This window comes from Clarias gariepinus, chromosome 24, assembly GCF_024256425.1.
Source record: "Clarias gariepinus isolate MV-2021 ecotype Netherlands chromosome 24, CGAR_prim_01v2, whole genome shotgun sequence".
Taxonomy (NCBI): Eukaryota; Metazoa; Chordata; class Actinopteri; order Siluriformes; family Clariidae; genus Clarias; species Clarias gariepinus.
Genome location: NC_071123.1, coordinates 21,269,640 through 21,289,808, shown reverse-complemented (window position 1 = coordinate 21,289,808; position 20,169 = coordinate 21,269,640). Strand labels below are relative to the sequence as shown.

At 45.2% G+C, this 20,169-nt stretch overlaps 1 protein-coding gene across 3 annotated transcripts in view; it reads right to left on the bottom strand.

Moving 5' to 3' along the window:
- Positions 1-217: 217 nt before the first annotated feature.
- klhl13 (kelch-like family member 13) overlaps positions 218-20,169 on the bottom strand; it is a 51,716-nt gene continuing 31,764 nt past the window's right edge. For all 3 annotated transcript variants that reach the window (XM_053485158.1, XM_053485159.1, XM_053485157.1), the window contains 6 exons: positions 17,309-17,450; positions 14,017-14,149; positions 11,693-11,889; positions 9,715-10,510; positions 4,496-4,609; positions 218-1,715 (listed from right to left, as the gene is read on the bottom strand). In XM_053485158.1, the coding sequence (XP_053341133.1) occupies positions 1,222-1,715; positions 4,496-4,609; positions 9,715-10,510; positions 11,693-11,889; positions 14,017-14,149; positions 17,309-17,450 (1,876 nt within the window). In that variant the 3' untranslated portion in view covers positions 218-1,221. The remainder of the gene's footprint in view (positions 1,716-4,495; positions 4,610-9,714; positions 10,511-11,692; positions 11,890-14,016; positions 14,150-17,308; positions 17,451-20,169) is intronic.

The following is a 20,169-nucleotide window of genomic DNA, read 5'->3' as shown; positions in this document are numbered from 1 at the left end:
AGGCCGCCGCCCACACACGGGGGAACAGATGGCGGGAGTCACCTTGGTGACCGCGCGGTCACCCTGAACGGTCAGAACGCACCTGGAGAAACTCTCACACACTTAGAAAGACAGAGATAGAGAGACAGAGAGCGGGGCGGTGCGGTACGGATACTCAACAGTACTGATTACTGTGTCAACGTTGTTTGTTCAAAATCTGATTTATTAAACTTTAGAAAACAATTCTTTTTTTTTTTTAATGGTTCATAACAACAGCAGGAACAAAAGTGATGAAATGTCATTTTAGGGTAGATTGAGGGTTTTGAAGGGAGTGTGGGGGAGGGGGGGCAGGCCAGCCCCTGAGTAGAAATCCATTTCCTCTTCCTGAAGTCAAAGGTCAATGAATCCCCCCCTGACAGCTTACATGTGACGCAAAGAGGAAAAAAATAAAAAATGAAGTGGAGGACATGCAGAAAGAGAAAGAGAGAGAAAAACGTGATCATACGACGAGGAATGAGTGATAAAGAAAAATAAATAATAAAGAACAAAGAGGATGAAAAATAAAATAAAATAAAATAAAGAGAGATGGTAGATTGAGAAGGATTGAGTGGGTGTAGTGTGCTGTAGTGTAGGACTCCGGGGTCATAAACAAGACGGCGATACCAGCATAATGAAAACTCCAGAGGCGTCAGGTAGAAAAGTTGAATTGCAAAGTCTCTTTTTTTTTTTTTTTTGAGATTATTCCTGCCAAATAAGGTGAGGAGTAAAAACAATAATAACATAAAAAAAAAAAGTAACATCAAGATATAATTAGGTTGCCAACCGAGATGGTGTCCTAATTTTCCTTTCCCGTCTCAAAAAAATAAAGAAGGAGGAAGGTGAAAGATAAAGGGATAAAGGAATCAGGGTTCTTCAGCATAGATTGTAGGAACGGGGGCGAGGGGGTGGGTGGTAGGGGGCGGGACTTCACCACAGACGCTTCTCAGACAAAAACTGTGGGGCGGGAACGAAGTGCAAACATTGTCTTCTTATTCCTGGAGAGAGAGAGAGAGAGAGAGAGAGAGAGAGAGAGAGAGAGAGAGAGAGAGAGTGAAGATGAGAGAGACAGAGGGGAGAGGAAAAGTAAAGAGAACCCACGGAGGGAGAGATGTGAACCGAGCAAACTGCAAGTCCCTCGAGCCGTCCATGTGTCTGTGTTTCAGCGTCTTTCTCCCTCTCTTTCCATCTCTCCCCCCTCCGTTTTCAAGGGGCGGACAGTGGCGACTCTCGACTGGGTGACCCCGCCAGAGCCAGCTCGTCTGGAGGGTACACGGTAAGTGTGCATGCCCGGATCCCCCCGAGCGACTCGGGCAGGTCGAACACTTTATGCCACTCGTCCTTGTCCGGGTCGTACTTCTGCACGATCTCCACCATGCAGCGGTTGTTCCACGAGTAGCCGCCCACCACGTAAATCTTGTTGTCGAACACGGCCACGCCCACGTCGCTCTGGCCGCGCAGCATGGCCGCGATGCTCGTCCACATGTCCAGCGCCGGGCTGTAGTACTCGCAGCTCAGGACGTCGTCGTAGTCGCTGGTGCCGCGGAAGTGGTTGCCGCCGATCACGTAGAGCCGGTCGCCCACCGTGCACATGCAGTGCAGCCCGCGCACCGTCGTCATGGGGGCCTTCTGCGTCCACCGGTCTGCCTCCGGGTCGAAGCACATCAGCTCCTTCTGGAAGGTGTCGTGTGTAATGCCGCCTGCAAAAATAAAAAATAAAATAGAAAAGTATTATCAAGGGCTTTTATTATTATTATTTTTTAATCGCTTTATATTTGTGCAAATCAAATTCCCTGTTCTCCTTTGTGTTACAGAATGTATGAACATTTATCATGCCAAGTTGTTGTTATAGAAACAATAATGTATAACATGTACATTCTGATCAAATGGAATCAAGAATTTAACTGCACTGTGGTATAACTTTATGCATCTACTGTATGACTGGGGCAAATGGCAGGTAGCTCTTATGACTGGTCAGAAAGTAACTGTTAGAAAAGGAAAAGGGTGTGATTAAACCAGCACAAATTAATTATCATACATCCAAACCATCCATTCATCCAACCATTCAAAACATCCATCCATCCATCCATCCATCCATCCATCCATTCAAACCAACCATCCATCCATGCACCCAACTAACCATTCAAACAAACAATCCATCCACGCACAAACCTAACCATCCATCCATCCATTCAAACCATCCATCCATCCATTCAAACCATCCATCCATCCATTCAAACCATCCATCCATCCATTCAAACCATCTATCCATCCATTCAAACCATCCATCCATCCATTCAAACCATCCATCCATCCATCCATCCATTCAAACCATTCATCTACGCACCCAACCAACCATGCATCCATCCAAACTATTCAAACCATGAATCCAAACCATCCACTTAAACCATCCATCCAAACCATCCAAAGCATACATCCATCCATCCATCCATCCAAACTATTTAAACCATAAATCCAAACTATTTAAACCACGAATCCAATCATCCATCCACCCATCCAACCATTCAAACCATCCGAAGAATACATCTATGCAAACTATCCATCCAACCATCCATCCAACTATTTATTCAAACCATCGATCCACCCAAAGCATTCAAGTAGATGAATAAGAAAAATCAAGAGAAAAAGCACTAAGTAGGAAAGTGACATCTTTTAACACAACGCCATATGGTGCGAGTGTGTACGGCTGGCAACGGATCCGGTTTCCTTATATTTATTGATAAGACCGCTGACAAAATCAGCCTGGTGCGTTCTGAAGCCTGCAGACTGTTTTATCTACTCGAAGTTTTGCCAAACGATTCACGTTGGACGGTGCTTCACGCCGCAGATGGACAATTGACCCGGCATGTACTTCGAAGGCGACCTGGAACGAGTTTTTTTAAGGCAATGAGGTGGAACGTTCAGCAATGGCCAAGTCAATCACCTGAGCTGGATACCTCACTCCCTGATGGGGGCCGCTCGCCCATTACACACTCCAGGCTGAACATTAGGTTAATAGAGCATGAGCGCCGAACAGTCAGCCAACACACACACACAGACACACACACACCTCTCTCTGTCTGTCTCGACAAACTGACGTGTAAAGACAATAATAAATAATGCAGGAGAAATATCAGACATCCTCTTCTTGTGTGATGAAGCTGCAAATTGACTGAGACAAAGAAAGACAGACAAATAAAAGAGTTTGCACAGGAAAAAAAGAAAAAAAGGAAAACGGGACATGTCTGCAGGGAGGGCTGAAAATAAAGTGCGGAACTTTCCCATCAGGCATCTGGGTGCTGGCCGAGCGGCTCCGCCTCCCCGCCCTCCTCCCTGTCGTTCTTATTTCTCTCTCTCTCTCTCTCTCTCTACCTCTCCTGCTTTGCATCATGTCAGGCTTCGGGCTGCATCGAAGAGATGGAGATGAAGGAGTAGTTTTGTATGTGTGTGTGTGTGTGTGTGTGTGTGTGTGTGTGTGTGTGTGTGTGTGTGTGTGTGTGTGTGTGTGTTCTGGATGCACTTCCTGTCTGCGCTCACTTTCTCTCTCACTCTGAAAGCACCTTCATGCTAAATTGAGCTGCGTTAACAGGATATCACACGCTCGAGCGTTCACATGCAGGTGTGTGTGTGTGTGTGTGTGTGTGTGTGTGTGTGCACCACCATCACACTCCTACACAGTGTTCACTCTCACTTCAGCAGTTCTCATCTCACTCCTCCGGGCTTGTTTCTTTTCCCTTCATCCTTCCGTCTCTCTCTCTCCCTGTGTGTGTGTGTGTGTGTGTGTGTGTGTGTGTGTGTGTGTGAGTGCAGAAACTAGGCCTCAGGGGCATCACATAGGATTTATATTGCAAACCAATAACAGCATAAATAATAATAGACATACCTAGAGAGGATTAATACATGGTGTGTGTGTGTGTGTGTGTGTGTGTGTGCGTGTGTGTGGCGTGCAAAGACAAACTAAATCCTAAATATAGTCCCGTCAGATACACTGTACCTGACAGCTCCAGGTGTTGAGGGTGTGTGTGTGGCCAGAGAGAAAGAGTGTGAGCTGACACATTTTGCTCCCTTCCTGTGTCACACCCACACACTGAACAAGGAAAAAAAAAAAAGTAATAATATCACCCTGGCTAAATAAAGAAATCATGCAGACACACACACACACGCACACAGACAGAGAGAAACACACACACACGCCCTAACACATAGATACTGAATCTGGCTGCCTGCTCATCTGTGTGTCAGTGTCTCAAGACGGTCCTTGACAGACGTCCAGACGTCCAGACGTGAGAGCGCTAACAGGATCCTTAAATCCTCCTGGGTGTCGTAATATTCATGACTCAGCCTAACATGGGCGTGGCATCTGGGTGTTTATATGATGTCATCCTCAAACAACAGCTTTACTGTACTGTGTGTGTGTGTGTGTGTGTGTGTGTGTGTGTGTGTGTGTGTGTGTGTGTGTGTGAGATGGTACAAGTCTCACCTGAAATGTACATGTAGCCTCCGTAGACCGTTCCTGCGTGACCGTAGTGCGGCTCGTTCATCTTGGCCACATACGTCCACTCGTTCGTCCTGGGGTTATAGCACTCCACCGTCGCTACACAGAGAGAGAGAGAGAGAGAGAGAGAGAGAGAGAATGGAGTTTACTAAAAACTTTTATTTACAGTTATTCAGTTTTCATTGGGAACATTTATGCTAAAACATAAGGGGAAAACTCCATGATGGTTCCTGATTTTTATTTCTTTCTACATTGTAAAGGAATGCTGAAGGCGTCCAAACTATGCATTAATCTCCTTTGAACAGTTAATAGTGAGATGTTTCTGCTACTTCTGCTCTGTAAAGACTTCATAACGCCTCTAATCTGAGGTCCTGTTAATTGGTCATTTTTCAGGCTGATAACTCTAAATGAACTTCTCGTCTGCGGCAGAGGTAGGTTTTGATCTCGTCCTCCTGGGACGGCCTTCATGAGAGCCAGTTTCATTATGGTGCTTGACAGATTTTGCAAATGCACTTGACAATTTTGAACAGTAGTGTATATAACTAATAAATAAACAGAGCTCATTACCAATCAAAGTGCACAAGTGCTGCATTAAAACACTGATTTCTCTCAAAGGTAGTAAGATTATCTGTTTTCTTCTTAATGTGATAATCAATTAAAACCCCTGATTATATTAGTGCGATTGTGACCGATACCACACGATAACTTCTTTTTTTCCCTTCAATTTTGTTTCTTCGGCTGAGGTATATACCCTATTTTTAGTTTAGAGTTTACTTCTTTCTTTTGTTTTTTGGGTATATTTTACCCCTAAGATAAAAGACTGCAGTGAAAAAAAAAACTCGAAGAGAGAGAGAAAGAAAAAAAGAAAAAAAAAGAGAAAGCGCGAGAAAAAAACAGAGAAATAGAAAAGAAGAATAAGAGAAAAAGAGAGAGAGAAACAGGACGAGAGATTAACACTGTATGCTCACGTTGGTTTTAGTAACCTAGCTACTGTATCGAGTGACCCCCTGATCTCTAAAGCACTGAGAACCTGCAGAGAACATCTGGAATGACATGCAGACAGGAACGCCTGTGGGTGTGTGTGTCTTATTGTTGTATTATGAATTATGAAAAATAAACAAAAAGACAAAGTGAAAGAAAGATATGATTTAATATGATAAAATTAAGAAAAGAAGAAAAAAGTGAAAGAAAATAAAATTAAAAGTTTAAAAAGTTATAAAGGTTAAAGCAAACATGAAAAAAGAACAAGAGAGCGAAAGAAGATGAAAGACTGAGAGGAAAAGTAAAGAAAAACGAAAGATTAACTTGAAAGCAGAAGCAGTGGGAGTGCAAGCGGATGAAAAGAGAAAAAAGAGAAAGTGTGTGTGTGTGTGTGAGACAGAGACGGTAAAGAGAGTAAAGAACGACACAACGACTTCAATCAGCCGACAGATATACAGGAGCAATAAACGACGAGGATCCCCTCGGTGAAGCTGCACGGCTTTCTGAGCAGACATTTAAAAAGACGTTTCCATGATATATGGAGAGGATGATGAGAACCAGCCCTGAGGCAGAGCGCGGCTGAATCCTGGATTCCGATTGGTCAGAACAGAAAGCGGCGATTTATTTCCCATGACAGCGGCACGACCGCAGTTTTCATGAGTGCAACTTGGTGACCTTAAAAAGTATAATGTGGTGTGTGTGTGTGTGTGTATTTGTACATGTGTGTCCCATTTTATTAGTCCCATGACATCAGAAGCAAAAATTCAGCACCATGGACAGCAACCTATTCCAAACTTAAACATACAAGTGCTGCTGAAGATAAATTTATACAACTTGCACAAGTCACATGACGAAGACACGAGACACCTCCTCCGATTAAGACGTGTCCAGTGCCGTCGGTTACTGTTTTCCACTCAGATCGAGCTGTTTTTTTTGCCTCAGATACTATAAAAAGCCTAAGTCATATGACCTAAAATGCTTTTTGGAATTTTTTTAAATTATTTTTATTTAAACATGCATCTCTTAAAAGGACGATAAATTTATCGGCGGTCTTTGAGATGAAACAAAAAACCGACCTCATCTTCAACACGCCAGCACCGCTAGTTACTAGCTCTTTAATTAAGCTCAGTCCTGATCACCAGAGACTCCGACACGCCGCACTTAAAGACCAGAGCTCTTTAAATACACTCCTGCTGTCCCATAATGATGACCTCATCCCCCCTCTGAAAGAACGAAGTAAATGACCTTGTGTCTTAAAATAGCCGTTGCATGTACATCATATATATCATATATAATAATATACATAATATGTAATAATTACTATAAATAATATACTGTATAAAATCCTCCCAGATTGCTGCCTTCGGACTTTTCCTGGGATTCACTGATGGTGGTTTTAATTTGCGCTGTCAGAACGCTAATCGGGGACAGATGGTCAGGAGCCGTTCGACAGAAAGTGGGGTAATGTGTTAATTACCTCAAAAGGTCATTTGTTAATTATGTTTAAACATCAGGTTCGGGAGATAATGAGTCGGAAATCTGCTCGCGTTTTATTTATATAGAGCTGCCGACGAGTCTCTCCCTCTCTCCGTTTCTCTAACGTCTTCCTTCTACGGGGAAGTTTTCCCCAGACGATAAAACGGTCTATAAATGAGCACCAATTCTGATTGGCCAGGAGGCAGGAGGTAGGCATTACGGTTGTGTAACAGTAAATACAGTTCCAGCTGTAACGTAAACAGGTTTTTACCAGAATGACGATTCTTTGAGAAACTGGATAGGGTGAACAGACTGACTGGTTTTCCTGAGCCGTACAGTGTAAAAGCTCATCTGTAAGCCGTAGGGTTGCTGAGATCTGGCTGTTCACTTTGCCTGGGTGTGTGAGTGGAGTGTGCAATGGTTTGGCCTGGTTGTCTCAGGCTGAGAACGTAACCTGACACCAGAGTGCAAAATAAATGTACAAATCCGTTTTTTTGTCCCAATCAATCCATGTCATCTCCCAAACAGTTTGACCAATCTTCTCCGTTTAAAGGTTTCTCAAGGCAGAAGACCTGTGTCTTTATCATGATGTAGGCATCTATGCATCTAGAGGTAGTTTCATTATTATTATTATCCACTGTAGAAACCCCATTATAGCCTATTGAGTGATTGTTCCAAATTTAGGGTCATTTTTGATCAACATGACTTTTACAAATGTAGTAGAGCTTTTCAAACTCTTAAATTTAACAGATCTCAATTTTCAATGGAGAAAAAAAATATTAAGAGAGCTAGGAGGAGAATGAAGTGGTTCATCCACGAATACCAAAGGGATTCTCATAACTTCAAAAATGGTGTGTTTTGATACACAAGTTTTGTGAGGGTGCAGGTCAAATCGAGGGCAACATGGCCAATGGTTTTGAGAGTGGCACAAATATTAATTCTAAATGAATGAATCAGTCTTGTGTCATGCCAACAGTAAAGCATCCTGAGCCCTTTCATGTGTGTGGCTGCTTCTCAGCCAAGGGAGTGAACTCATAATAGTCGTAATTTTGATTAAAAACACAGCCATGAATAACATCATCAAAGAGAATCTTCTCCCAACCATCCAAAGACAGTTTGGTGATAAACAATGTCTTGTCCACAGTGATAACTACGTAATTGGCTTGGGGAACATAACATGATCCTCGTGGTTGAGGTGGGTGGACAAAACTTCAAGTACTGATTATGTAAGAATGGGCTTCCAGCAGTCAGGATGTGGTCCAGAAGTTGATTGACAGCATGTCAGGGCGAATTGCAGAGGTCTTGAAAAAAATGAGTCAACACTGTAAATATTGACTCTTTGCATAAACTTGATGTAATTGTCTTTGAGACTTATGAAATGCTTCTTAATTATACTTTAGTGTACCAGAGTAACCTCTGACAAAGTTAAAAACTAAAAAAAAACTAAAAAAAAAAAAAACACAACACTACTGAAGCAACAGACTTTGTGGGAATTTATATTTGTGTCATTCTCAAAATTTTGGTCCTGGCTGTAGTCCCAAATTGGACAAACTGTCAGTCGGATTCCTTAGAAAAGTGATAGCGAGCCATTCCCAGCAGACGGAGGTATTGACCTGCTTCAAGTTTTTGTGCTCATACACAAGAAATGACACAGCGCTGACTTCCACCAGAGATCGCCCCCAGGGTCTGGAAGGCCAAGAGTGACAACAGGCAGGACAAGACCGACTAATACGATGCCATCGATTTGAGAAATCATACAGAAAATGCCGCTGGTTATTCCAGAGCTACACACCATAAGTCCTCAGACCATTCAACCAGGTTTGGCTACAGCTGGATCTGCTGACGTGCAAAATCATGAACACCAATGTTCGCTCTGGGTCATTACGGACTGAACTTTGTTTTTCTGATCCTGATGGAACCAGATTTGTGTACAAATTTGGAAGTTTAGGTGCAACTTTTCTTTTGTCCGTGTCTGTATTTTGCCTCACACACACAATAACAAGACGAGCCCTCTGTGGAGTTGTGTACGAAGTGTTTTTTCCGACTGCATCACGTTGTGTTTGTGTGCCTGTGTGTGGATGGCACGTTAGCCTGTGAAACAAAGCTGGAAAAAAAAGGGGGGGTGAGACATTAAAAGTAATTTAATTCGGAGCAATAAAATCCACTTGACCGGCATGACTCCCGTCGCCATGGTAACAGAGACTATGGAAACGTAGCTCGGAGGAGCAGGAAGAGGAGAGAGAGGGTGTGTGTGTGTGTGTGTGTTTTTAAAAATCCCCTTCCTGTGGTTTGAGGAGAATTTTACCAAACCCTTTATTTAGCCTTCTTCTGTGGTCTGTGGTCTTCTTTACACAGTAGTGTGTCGGTGTAATTTGGCAGTGTGTGTCCGTGTGTGTCCGTGTGTGTGTGTGTGTCCTTGAGCATGTGTGTTCTCTTTAAATCCTGACATTCCTCCCTTACGTTACCTACATTCCTCTGAGGCATTATCGTCCTAACTACAACCTCCACGTCCGCTCGTTACCATGGTAACCAAACCAATGAGGTCCGGGGGGTCTAGAGCGGTTGTGGGTCGAAGCGAAATGATATGGATCTGATGCCTGAAAATAGATTACGGGGTGAACTTCGTGTCACTGGATATTTTAACAAGATCCAGACTGACGAGTTCGAAGACGAGCTTTAGAAAGCTGTTACCATAGCGACCGCGCTTCGACAACAGGCAACACAACCTCCGGGCGACCCTCACTCACCGAGCTCCCCGGCGGCGTTCCTGCCTCCGACGGCGTACAGGTGGCCCTTGAGTGCACTTAGATGGAAGAAGGTCCTCTTCTCGTTCAGACAGGCCACCTGCATCCAGCGGTTGTAGCGCGGGTCGTAGCGGAACGCCGTGTCCACCGCGGTCTTTCCCTTGGTGTCGTAGTTGCTCTGTCCCCCGACGACGTACAGGAAGTTTCCGATGACCGCAATGCCGTGCTGGTAGCGGGGCGCGTCCATCGGCGCCAGGGCCCGCCATTCATGCGCCTTCTCGTCGAACAGACGTAGCTCCTTGCTGACGACCAGCTGCTGGCGGAGGACACCCCCCAGAGTCACCAGGTGCGCGCTATCAGAGCGGATAGCCGTGCGCTCGGATTGCATCACCGGCTGCATGTAGGGCATCATCTGGTAGTTGCTGGCCTCCAGGAGCAGGTTGACACACACGTTGTCCGTGCGCATGAAGTCGACTGTCTGCACGTGGTTGATTAGCTCGCTCGGGCTCATCAGCGGGAAGCGAACGTTGCGCATGAGGCGGGCTGCGTGCTCCATGCGCCCGTCCTCCGCCCGCAGCCAGCGGCACGCTGCTTTGAACAGCTCCAGCTCGCTGCAGCGCCGCAGACCGTTGGAGGACAGCGCGAAGGCCAGCCTTTCCACGGGGAGCTTCACAAACTCGCCCGTCCCGAGGATCGCCGGGAAGTTCTTCAGGATGAAGTTGTTTACATATTTGTCCACCTCGGCCAGGTTGTACGCGCTAGCGATGCGCCCCACCTCCACGCAGTTCTCCAGCGACACCTAGCGAGGAGAGAGGATCATCAGAACGAGGCATTCTTCATAGCCAACAGTGTCTAACTTAATTTAGCATAACAATGCTGGAAATAATGCAAGATAAGTCTAATTTATATTTGGTTCATTAACATTTTTGAAAATCAGATTAACGTCATGAAAATTTGGCGAAAGACGAAATTGAAAAGCACTGGGGGTAAACAAAGCGCCGACACAAGAGACTCCTTCAACAAATGTTGACTAAACATCTAAACGCCACCTTAGAGAAAAGTTCACCATCAATGATTATGTGTGTGCGAAATAAATGAGATTTTAAAAATTGTTATGCAAAAAACAAAACATTAATATAAACTTGAGATAAAAATGGATAAATCCCCTGAGTAAAATGCTTTTAAAAGAAAATCCACAATAATTTTAAACTCATTGAAATTGATTTCCAAGTTAGAAATTGAAGAGCAGAGAATTCGTCAGCACTGTGGTAAAAATTACATTAAATAAAAAAAAAAAACAGAAGAAACAGAACACTCGATCATTAGAGGTTATATGCAGATCCCCCCTTTTTTATTGATTTGCACACAAACACAAAACCCTCATGTTACTGCTGTTTACACAAACCACCCGCTGCACGTGTTTACTTCGTTTCAGCCGAACAGATAAGCACTCAGCAGGACGGATTCCACTTATGAGAAAACAACCTCGGCTAATAAAGCGCGCAGGCGAATGAATTTCTCCTAATTGTCGCTGTGGCCGTTACCGAGCTTGCATCGCGGTAATTGAACGCGTCCCAACGAAGCTGTATTAAAAGCAGTGCTGGATATGAAATCGTAATATCGAGGCCGGCGTGGTGCGTGTAAGCCGACCCTGCGCCGCCCAGAGAATATGCGCTGCTTGCCGTCTCTAACGATCCGCCTCGACTCATGGAGGCCTCGATAATTAGCTGATGACCTAAATAAAGCTCGTTAGGGCAGAGAAACTGCAACAAAATATATAATAATTTGTTACCCCACAGAGTTGATAAATTCTGGTTGTTTTCAGTAACACCAGGTTTCTACCAGAGTCCTGGGTCTTGGTTGAGTGTTCGGATAAGTAGGTATTTGTCGAGAGAGAAATTAAAACGTTAATGAACCAAAATGAAAAACTGAAAGTAAACCGACGCTGCCTGCAGAGAGGGATAGAAGGTTTCCTTAGTACCCCGGAGATGAGGAACACTTTGCAGAAGTCGAGCACCGGGAGGATCTGCAGAAAGCTGGCCGCCTCCAGGGTGTCCTGCAGGTTCTCCATGTTGAGCGAGAGCTTGGCGGTGTAAATAAAGTCGATGATCTTTTTCAGGCCGATCCGGTTCACGCCGTGCAGCTTGATGCACATCAGGTCCTGCTCCTTCATCCCACCTGAGAGACCGAGAGAGGTATGAGAAACGACAGATGCAAAGGAGGAAAGAAACATCAAAGCTAAATGCAATGTTAAAAGAAATTTACATCAACATTATCCAGAGCGACGTACATTTTTACAGTGGCAACTTTGGTGGTGCTGGGGTCTAAATCTGGGACTTGGAACTTTCCGATCAGCAGTCAAACACCTTATCCACTGAGCTAGAGTTTTATTGATCGGTACCAGGGCTTAAACAAGTCAGTTAGATTCTTCTTTCTTTTGTGACCTCATTTAAGTAGAACCCTTTCCCCTGAATGTTCACTGAGGGGCGTTGCTAAGAAGTAGCTCATTTACAAAGACACTAAAATGGTGCATTCGGAAGAGGAGTGCATCAAACTGATTAACACGCACTTGGTGGAGATATTAAGGTAAGAAACAAGTAGCAATCAGATAAAAAGCAGACATGAAGCAGTACACGAAGTAAGCAGAGGTTTCGAAACAGCCCGCTGATGTGTCAAATCCTAACCAGACCTGTTTTAATATTTTACGAGCTAAAAGTAACATCTGTGTTCACACTACTGATTTAGAGAAAGAGACTGCGCTTCACATCTTCAGCGTTGCTGTTAACAGTTCCTCATTTGTCGTTTAAGTGCTTTTTTAAACCATATTCATCAGATGACTTCATTATAAAACACAGATAGATTCTAGGCTCTGGATCCTTCAGCTCTACACAGAGACGGGAACAAAGAGCCAGTCTGTGAAGCGAAGCCTGTATTTTATTATTCATCAAAAGCAGGGTGAGATCGCTTCACCTCACATCTCGTCGCATCACGTCACGTCGCGGCGTGAGCTTTACCACACACGCATGCAAACACACACACACACAACAAGAAAACAACAAAAAGCACACCATGAACTCTAACGCCTTCAGGAAAAAAAAAAAAAAAAAACATAAGCAAGTGTTGTGAAGTGATTTGAATCTGGTGGGTGGAGCTACACTCTCAATCGAAGGCTGTGTGTGATTTGAGGTCATAAGAGAGATGATGCATGAACTAGAAATAAAATAGAACTGCAAGGTAACAAGGTATGTGGGCACCTTGGGGTCTCTTTCATCATTTGCTTCCTTTATCTCAGACCCATCAACCAACACAAACAAACTCACCTCAACCAACTTACCCAGTCACTCAACAAACCAAATTCACCCACTCTCCTACCAACGCAGTACCTCTACCCACTCACAAACACTCTCACTCAACCCACAGACCCACAGTCACCCAACTCAACCAATTAAAAACCATCAGACCCCATCAAACCCACCCACTCATTCACCCACCAACTAAACCCACCCACTCATTCACCCACCAACTAAACCCACCCACTCATTCACCCACCAACTAAACCCACCCACTCATTCACCCACCAACTAAACCCACCCACTCATTCACCCACCAACTAAACCCACCCACTCATTCACCCACCAACTAAACCCACCCACTCATTCACCCACCAACTAAACCCACCCACTCATTCACCCACCAACTAAACCCACCCACTCATTCACCCACCAACTAAACCCACCCACTCATTCACCCACCAACTAAACCCACCCACTCATTCACCCACCAACTAAACCCACCCACTCATTCACCCACCAACTAAACCCACCCACTCATTCACCCACCAACTAAACCCACCCACTCATTCACCCACCAACTAAACCCACCCACTCATTCACCCACCAACTAAACCCACCCACTCATTCACCCACCAACTAAACCCACCCACTCATTTACCCACCAACTAAACCCACCCACTCATTCACCCACCAACTAAACCCACCCACTCATTTACCCACCAACTAAAACCACCCACTCATTTACCCACCAACTAAACCCACCCACTCATTTACCCACCAACTAAACCCACCCACTCATTCACCCACCAACTAAACCCACCCACTCATTCACCCACCAACTAAACCCACCCACTCATTCACCCACCCTCTAAACCCACTCATTTACTCACTCAACCCACCTACTAAATCCACTCACTCACCAAACAAACCCACTCACCCAAACAAACCCACTCACCCATGCACCAACCCACCCAACCACCCAACTCATGGAGCCACACCCTCATCCACTCACCTGTAAACATGGCTTTGAAGTAGTCACTTGAAGACGCCATCATGGCTCGGTGAACAGGAAACGCCTCATCGCCGTCGCCAGCTACCAGCGTGACGTCGCACAGCAGCCCCTCTATCCTCAACTGGTCGAAACCCTGAGACACAAAATAGCGACAAACTGTGAGGACACGTGAGCGATAAATGAATCAGCAATAAGAATTAAACAACGCTCGGGAAACCCATTTCATTACAAACCTCACACAGCGATCGGTCTAACGCAATGGGGACATAAAATTCCAGTTTGAATACTCATGGAATAGTGTAACTTAAAGCATTAATAAACAGATTGCTCTGATGAACATAAATCTACAGGAAATGAAAAAGAGTGAACGAGTGCACAAGGGACTTTTGGGTTCCCCCTGACACGTTTCAGGAGATCAGCAATAAAAACTCCTTGACTGCATTAATTAGAGAATAACACATTTCATTTCAATAACAACCACATTTTCAAAGCTTAGGCGTCTATTTCAAGTCAAAACTTTTTTTTTTTTTTTTGATGATGAAGGTGTAAATCTCTCCCGCTGGCTGAACGAAGCGTGAAACGGTGCGAGGTGTGCGCGTTCCCGAGCTACTGGCCCAATTCCACTGTGCGATTGCATCACCGTGGAAATGAGACCATAATAATTCAGATGGCCTAGTTTGCGTGTTATGATTAGAAAGTAATAGATAAAGAGTTAAGGAGAACGAATAAATAGCACAAGCGGCATGGGATGTTCAGGAAAGCGTGAAGCGTCGCGGAGAGGATATCAAGTACGCCGCACGAAAACGGTTCTCCGCTCGTGATCTGAAAGGTGTTTTTTTTTTTTTTTTACTTTTTTTTTTTTCTTGTTCTCAAACTTCCTGGACCCTCGAGGGTCGATGCGCATTCCTTTCTTTCGCTGCGGTGTGAGGAATTGAAGAAAAATGACAAAATAACTAGCTGAGATGAGAACCGGACACGTCCCTTTAACCATAAACGCTCTCCAGGCTTCAAATATCTGCTGGAAGAAATGAAGACAAAATTTCTATCCTTTCTCGCTCGCGTCGTCGGATTCTCATTGGACAAATCTGATAAAGCCCCCTGTGTGTCCATTAAAAGAAACACACACACAGTAATCCTCACATGGCACCATGACAAAGAAAATAAGGAACAGTCTTCAGTGTCTTTTTGGTGTCCACCTTGCCCGTGGGATCACAGATTACGGAACGCTGTAGCGTTACGTGTACGCCGCACATCGCAGAGCGGATTAGAGCTCACGCGTAATGAGCGTGACATCAGCTTTCATCCCCACACCACAAGAGATGTGTACCGGAGTGTGAGGGCGTCTTATACGTAGACCATTATGTTCCCAAATGTGAGGACACACACACACACACACACGTTGATTAATATTGATTTAATTAAACTCTGGTTAAGCAGCCAATAATTGTGTGAGAGCACACAGCTCAGTTTCAATACTTCATTAGAACACATCGGTCTCCTCACACACACACACACACACACACACACACACACACACACACACACACACACACACACACAGTGTGAGTGTTGCATGTTTCGAGCACCGGAGAGATACACAGACACGTTCTTGTGTGATGTAAAATTATTTAAAATATATTTTTCACTAAAGTTATGTACAAAGAAGCCACGCCCACTTAACTAAGATCTGGGGCTTAAAAAATAAAAAGGCCACGCCTCCTTTAACAACAAAGTGGAGAGGCCACTCCCTCTTCTCTGAGAAAGCTACACAAACAAGCACATCCCCTTCACTGAGACCCTTTTATGGAAACGTCACACAAAAAAACAACTATGCCCCCTTTACCAAGGAAGTTATGCAGAAGCTACACTTTGTTATAAAAAATAAATAAAACGCACACTTTCGCCGCGCCTCCCTTAACCGAGACGGTTACACACATAGGCCACGCCTCCCTTAACCAAGACGGTTACGCTCAGAGGCCACGCCTCCCTTAAACGAGACGGTTACACACATAGGCCACGCCTCCCTTAACCGAGACGGTTACACACATAGGCCACGCCTCCCTTAACCGAGACGGTAACACACATAGGCCACGCCTCCCTTAACCGAGACAGTAACACACATAGGCCACGCCTCCCTTAACCGAGACGGTTACACACATAGGCCACGCCTCCCTTAACCGAGACGGTTACACACATAGGCCACGCCTCCCTTAACCGAGACGGTTACACACATAGGCCACGCCTCCCTTAACCGAGACGGTTACACACATAGGCCACGCCTCCCTTAACCGAGACGGTTACACACATAGGCCACCCCTCCCTTAACCGAGACGGTAACACACATAGGCCACGCCTCCCTTAACCGAGGTTACACTCAGGCCACGCCTCCCTTAACCTTTACTGAGAGTGACACCTGCAGGTCATCCCTCACGTACCAAGTTTGTTACACACACAGAGGACACGCCCCCTTTTGAATGATTGACTAACACACACACACACACACCTCCTCTACCAAGATTGATGCAGATGCTACGTCTACTTATCTGTGCCTATTTTTGAGGGGGAACTAGATGTTTTTCACCTCCGTCTGTCATTTTCGATTCCATCCATCGTGATAATGGACTGTGAGAGCTTCAGTGCTGTCGTCATAGAGATCGATGGTGTGATCTCATCATGGAAACGGCAACCGCCACAGCCGAGGACATTACGGGCATCGAACACTGATTTCTGAACAGCCTGAGGCCAGTCTCTACCTCTTACACACACACACAAAATGGCAGAATGATCTTTTAACCAGATTCCTAAATGTCACACACACACAGGCCATCATGTGTCCTCCTCTTGACCCCATCACAATTCTTGCTCCCTCACACACACACGGTTGCCAGGTGACCTGCTGGTAGTCGCTAATGAACTTCCTCATGCGCAACCCAGCCATGATGATAATGACGATGATGAGAAAGGTTGAGGCGTGTGAGAGTGCTCCGGGATGCCAGACCACACTGTGATGACCTTCACACACACACCACACACAAACGTCCCAATGGCAGGACGCCCGTGAGGGCAGATGGTCGCGTTCTGTCCACTGCTTGTTGTGACGCAGTGTTTAATAAGAGCTGAAATCCACCGCCATGTCGAAAAAAAACCCCCGCCACACGCGAGAAGGACGTCGGTTCGATTTCCAGAATGATGGCAGACTGAGGGACGCGGTGCAGCTATGGCTGGGGTTCACGAAATAAGTTCAACAAGAGTAGAGGCGGAAACAACAAGTAAGTGACCTGTGGACGGTTACCTGTAGGACGACGGAGCTGTGCGTGTTACTGGTGAAGAAGCGGGTGTTGCCCGTCTTGGATGCCTGCAGGTGGGTCGAGAGCCCCATCTCACCACAGCCGAGAGACACCTTCATATGAGCATCGTCATCCTCCACCAGGGATCTACACACACACAAACAAAAGGAAGATGGTTTAAATAAAGGGTACGACATGGAAAGGTTACTGTGACAGAGCGTCATTCCACAACTCCACTCCTGTGCGATAATACAGCATGATAATCACACCTAAAAATAGCCACCACACCTTCGCTTCAGGTCAGAGGTGCAGAAATTCCATTGTACAGTAGAGTTTAGGTTGTAAAACAACTTGGCGTAGACCATCACAGTTACCCCTCATCCGCATACCCGATGATACAGCACACTGCTGGGTTGGCGAGCGCTGGCTCTGGGTGTGTTCGCACCCTCAATTCTGACCCGAGTGAAAAAGTTAACCTGTGACGTTCTGTTAAACGGAATTATTACTGCTAAAACATTTTTAGGATTAGGAGGCGTGCGGGAAAACAGAGCGGGATATTTAATAATTTAATGCTACTAAATCTAAAGGTAATTTTAATCCAGGTGGGGATTTAAGATATTTCTGATACGCAACTCACCAAAGTCACACGTCAAATGAAGGCTGGTACACCACTTAAAGCTTAAAAGACTGAACGATACTGAAAAATAAAATCTAAACACCATCGTTAAAAGATGATGCTGAATCGAGGTGAATGATCAGCATTCTAAGCATGCATCGGTACATGCGTCGGCGTTACCCAACACATTTACAGAGATGTAAACATGCCAAAGTAATAAACTATTTGAAAATCCATATAACATAGCAGAAGTACAGTGATATCAAATCTGCCTCAGTGTATAGAAAGAGCTCGTGTTGTGCCCGATCCCTGCACCTACACCTACGTCGCCTTTGCCAGTCCGTCCTGGAGGACCACCTGTCCTGCACATTATAGTGTTTTCTCAGCTCCTAGTAGACCTGGATTAATTTAAAAGTCTAATTAACAACCTTTACTGAATAGAAGTGAGTGTGGTAGAGCTGGGAAAACACTAAAATGTGCAGAGCATTAGAGGGTTAGACGTCCAAGACCAGGGTTAAAAACCAGTGGTCTATGTCACGGGCTGGCCCTGGCTCTGGCCTTGATCATTATATGGTATCTGCAAATGGGAAATATATCCTACTGTAAAGACCCTCGTATGTAAAACCTGTAGTCTGCTCCAGTCCCAATATTTGATGCAGCGTACATGAGGTAAAAGTCAGAAGACACTGGTGACTAAGTGCATCTGTCAAGTTTGTTACCACAGACCATCTGTTACATTACTGGTAACTGGAATTTAGAAATGCTATGAAGTATGTTTCTGACTGCACGATTATTTATACAACCTAACTACATGCCTGTCAGGTCCTAGTGAAGGAGGTGTAGCCTATGAACTTTTCAGTCTTAATAAGGAGGTGGACACGTCACCTATGAAACCTGTCTCAGTGAACCTGTCTGTCGCAGCAATAAGGCTACGGACACGTCAGTCTTGGAGAAGGAGGTTCTGGTGCACCTACGAACCCGTCAGTCCCGGTAAAGGGGGTTCTGGTGCACCTACGAACCCGTCAGTCCCAGTAAAGGGGGTTCTGGTGCACCTACGAACCCGTCAGTCCCAGTAAAAGGGGTTCTGGTGCACCTACGAACCCATCGGTCCCGGTAAAGGGGGTTCTGGTGCACCTACGAACCCATCGGTCCCGGTAAAGGGAGTACTGGTGCACCTATGAACCCGTCAGTCCCGATGAAAGAAGCGGAGGCGTGCCTTGTGAACCCATGATTCGGGGTGAAGGAGGCAGAGGCGTGCCCTGTAAACCGGTCAGTCCAAGACAGAGGTGTCATCCGAGTGCCTAACAGATCCAGTGAAGAACACTTGGCCTCTTAAGTTCTTAGACCTCGTATGTACCTACGAGGATGGTGTTAAATTATTTACCCTTCCTTAGTAAGAACACTGTGTTTCGATTAAAATTGAACTGCGGGATTAATATTCAAAGCTGCAATGCAGTGGGATTATCACATCATTCTGAACCACAGACTTTTTTATTATATCCATCTTTCATACGTCGTTTCATCTCAAAAGCAGACGCGCATACGCCTCGATTCCTCACTAGCGATTAGAGCTGATGAAACGCTTCGGCAGCAAGACAGACTCGCAGATCGACAGATGATGCTATTGATGTCTTCGTCCCGCGCGGATAAAGTCCGTCCTGCTCGGAGCGTTACAGTATTACGGAGATAATGCCCTAATGATGTTAGCGAGGACATTTAATCCACATTAATCCTTGCATGGCCGCCTAGAGCATCAATACCGAGCCTAATCTTAAGTGAAGCTTCGGCATCATGACCAAACCCCCACCACCAAACAAGACGGCCTTTGGATCAATAATGAGGTCGTTGAAACATGATCTGCAGCCCTAGAGGAAGTCCATGGTAATAAAAAGGGATGCTATGACAAAGCAAAGTGAAAGGGTATTAAGGTTAGAAGACAGAGGATTAAAAAAAAAAAAAAGAAAAAAATATAGCAATGTGATTCTTGAATTTATGCAGATGTCGAAATTAGGAGGTAGGGTATAAATTAAACTCCAAGGTATAGAGGTCAAGCCTGATGAAAATACAGCGCAGGTTGAATGCCGTATAGCGCAAAACACAACTGCCGGTTTATTTATCGCTGACGTCGAAGAGAGACAGGAAGAGAGAAAGGAAATATCAGACTCTTCAACCAGCTCAAGGGAGGATGAAACGAGATCTCGCTTCCTCTCTCTACCCATCACTCCATCCTGCTCTCCCGCTGTGGCATTA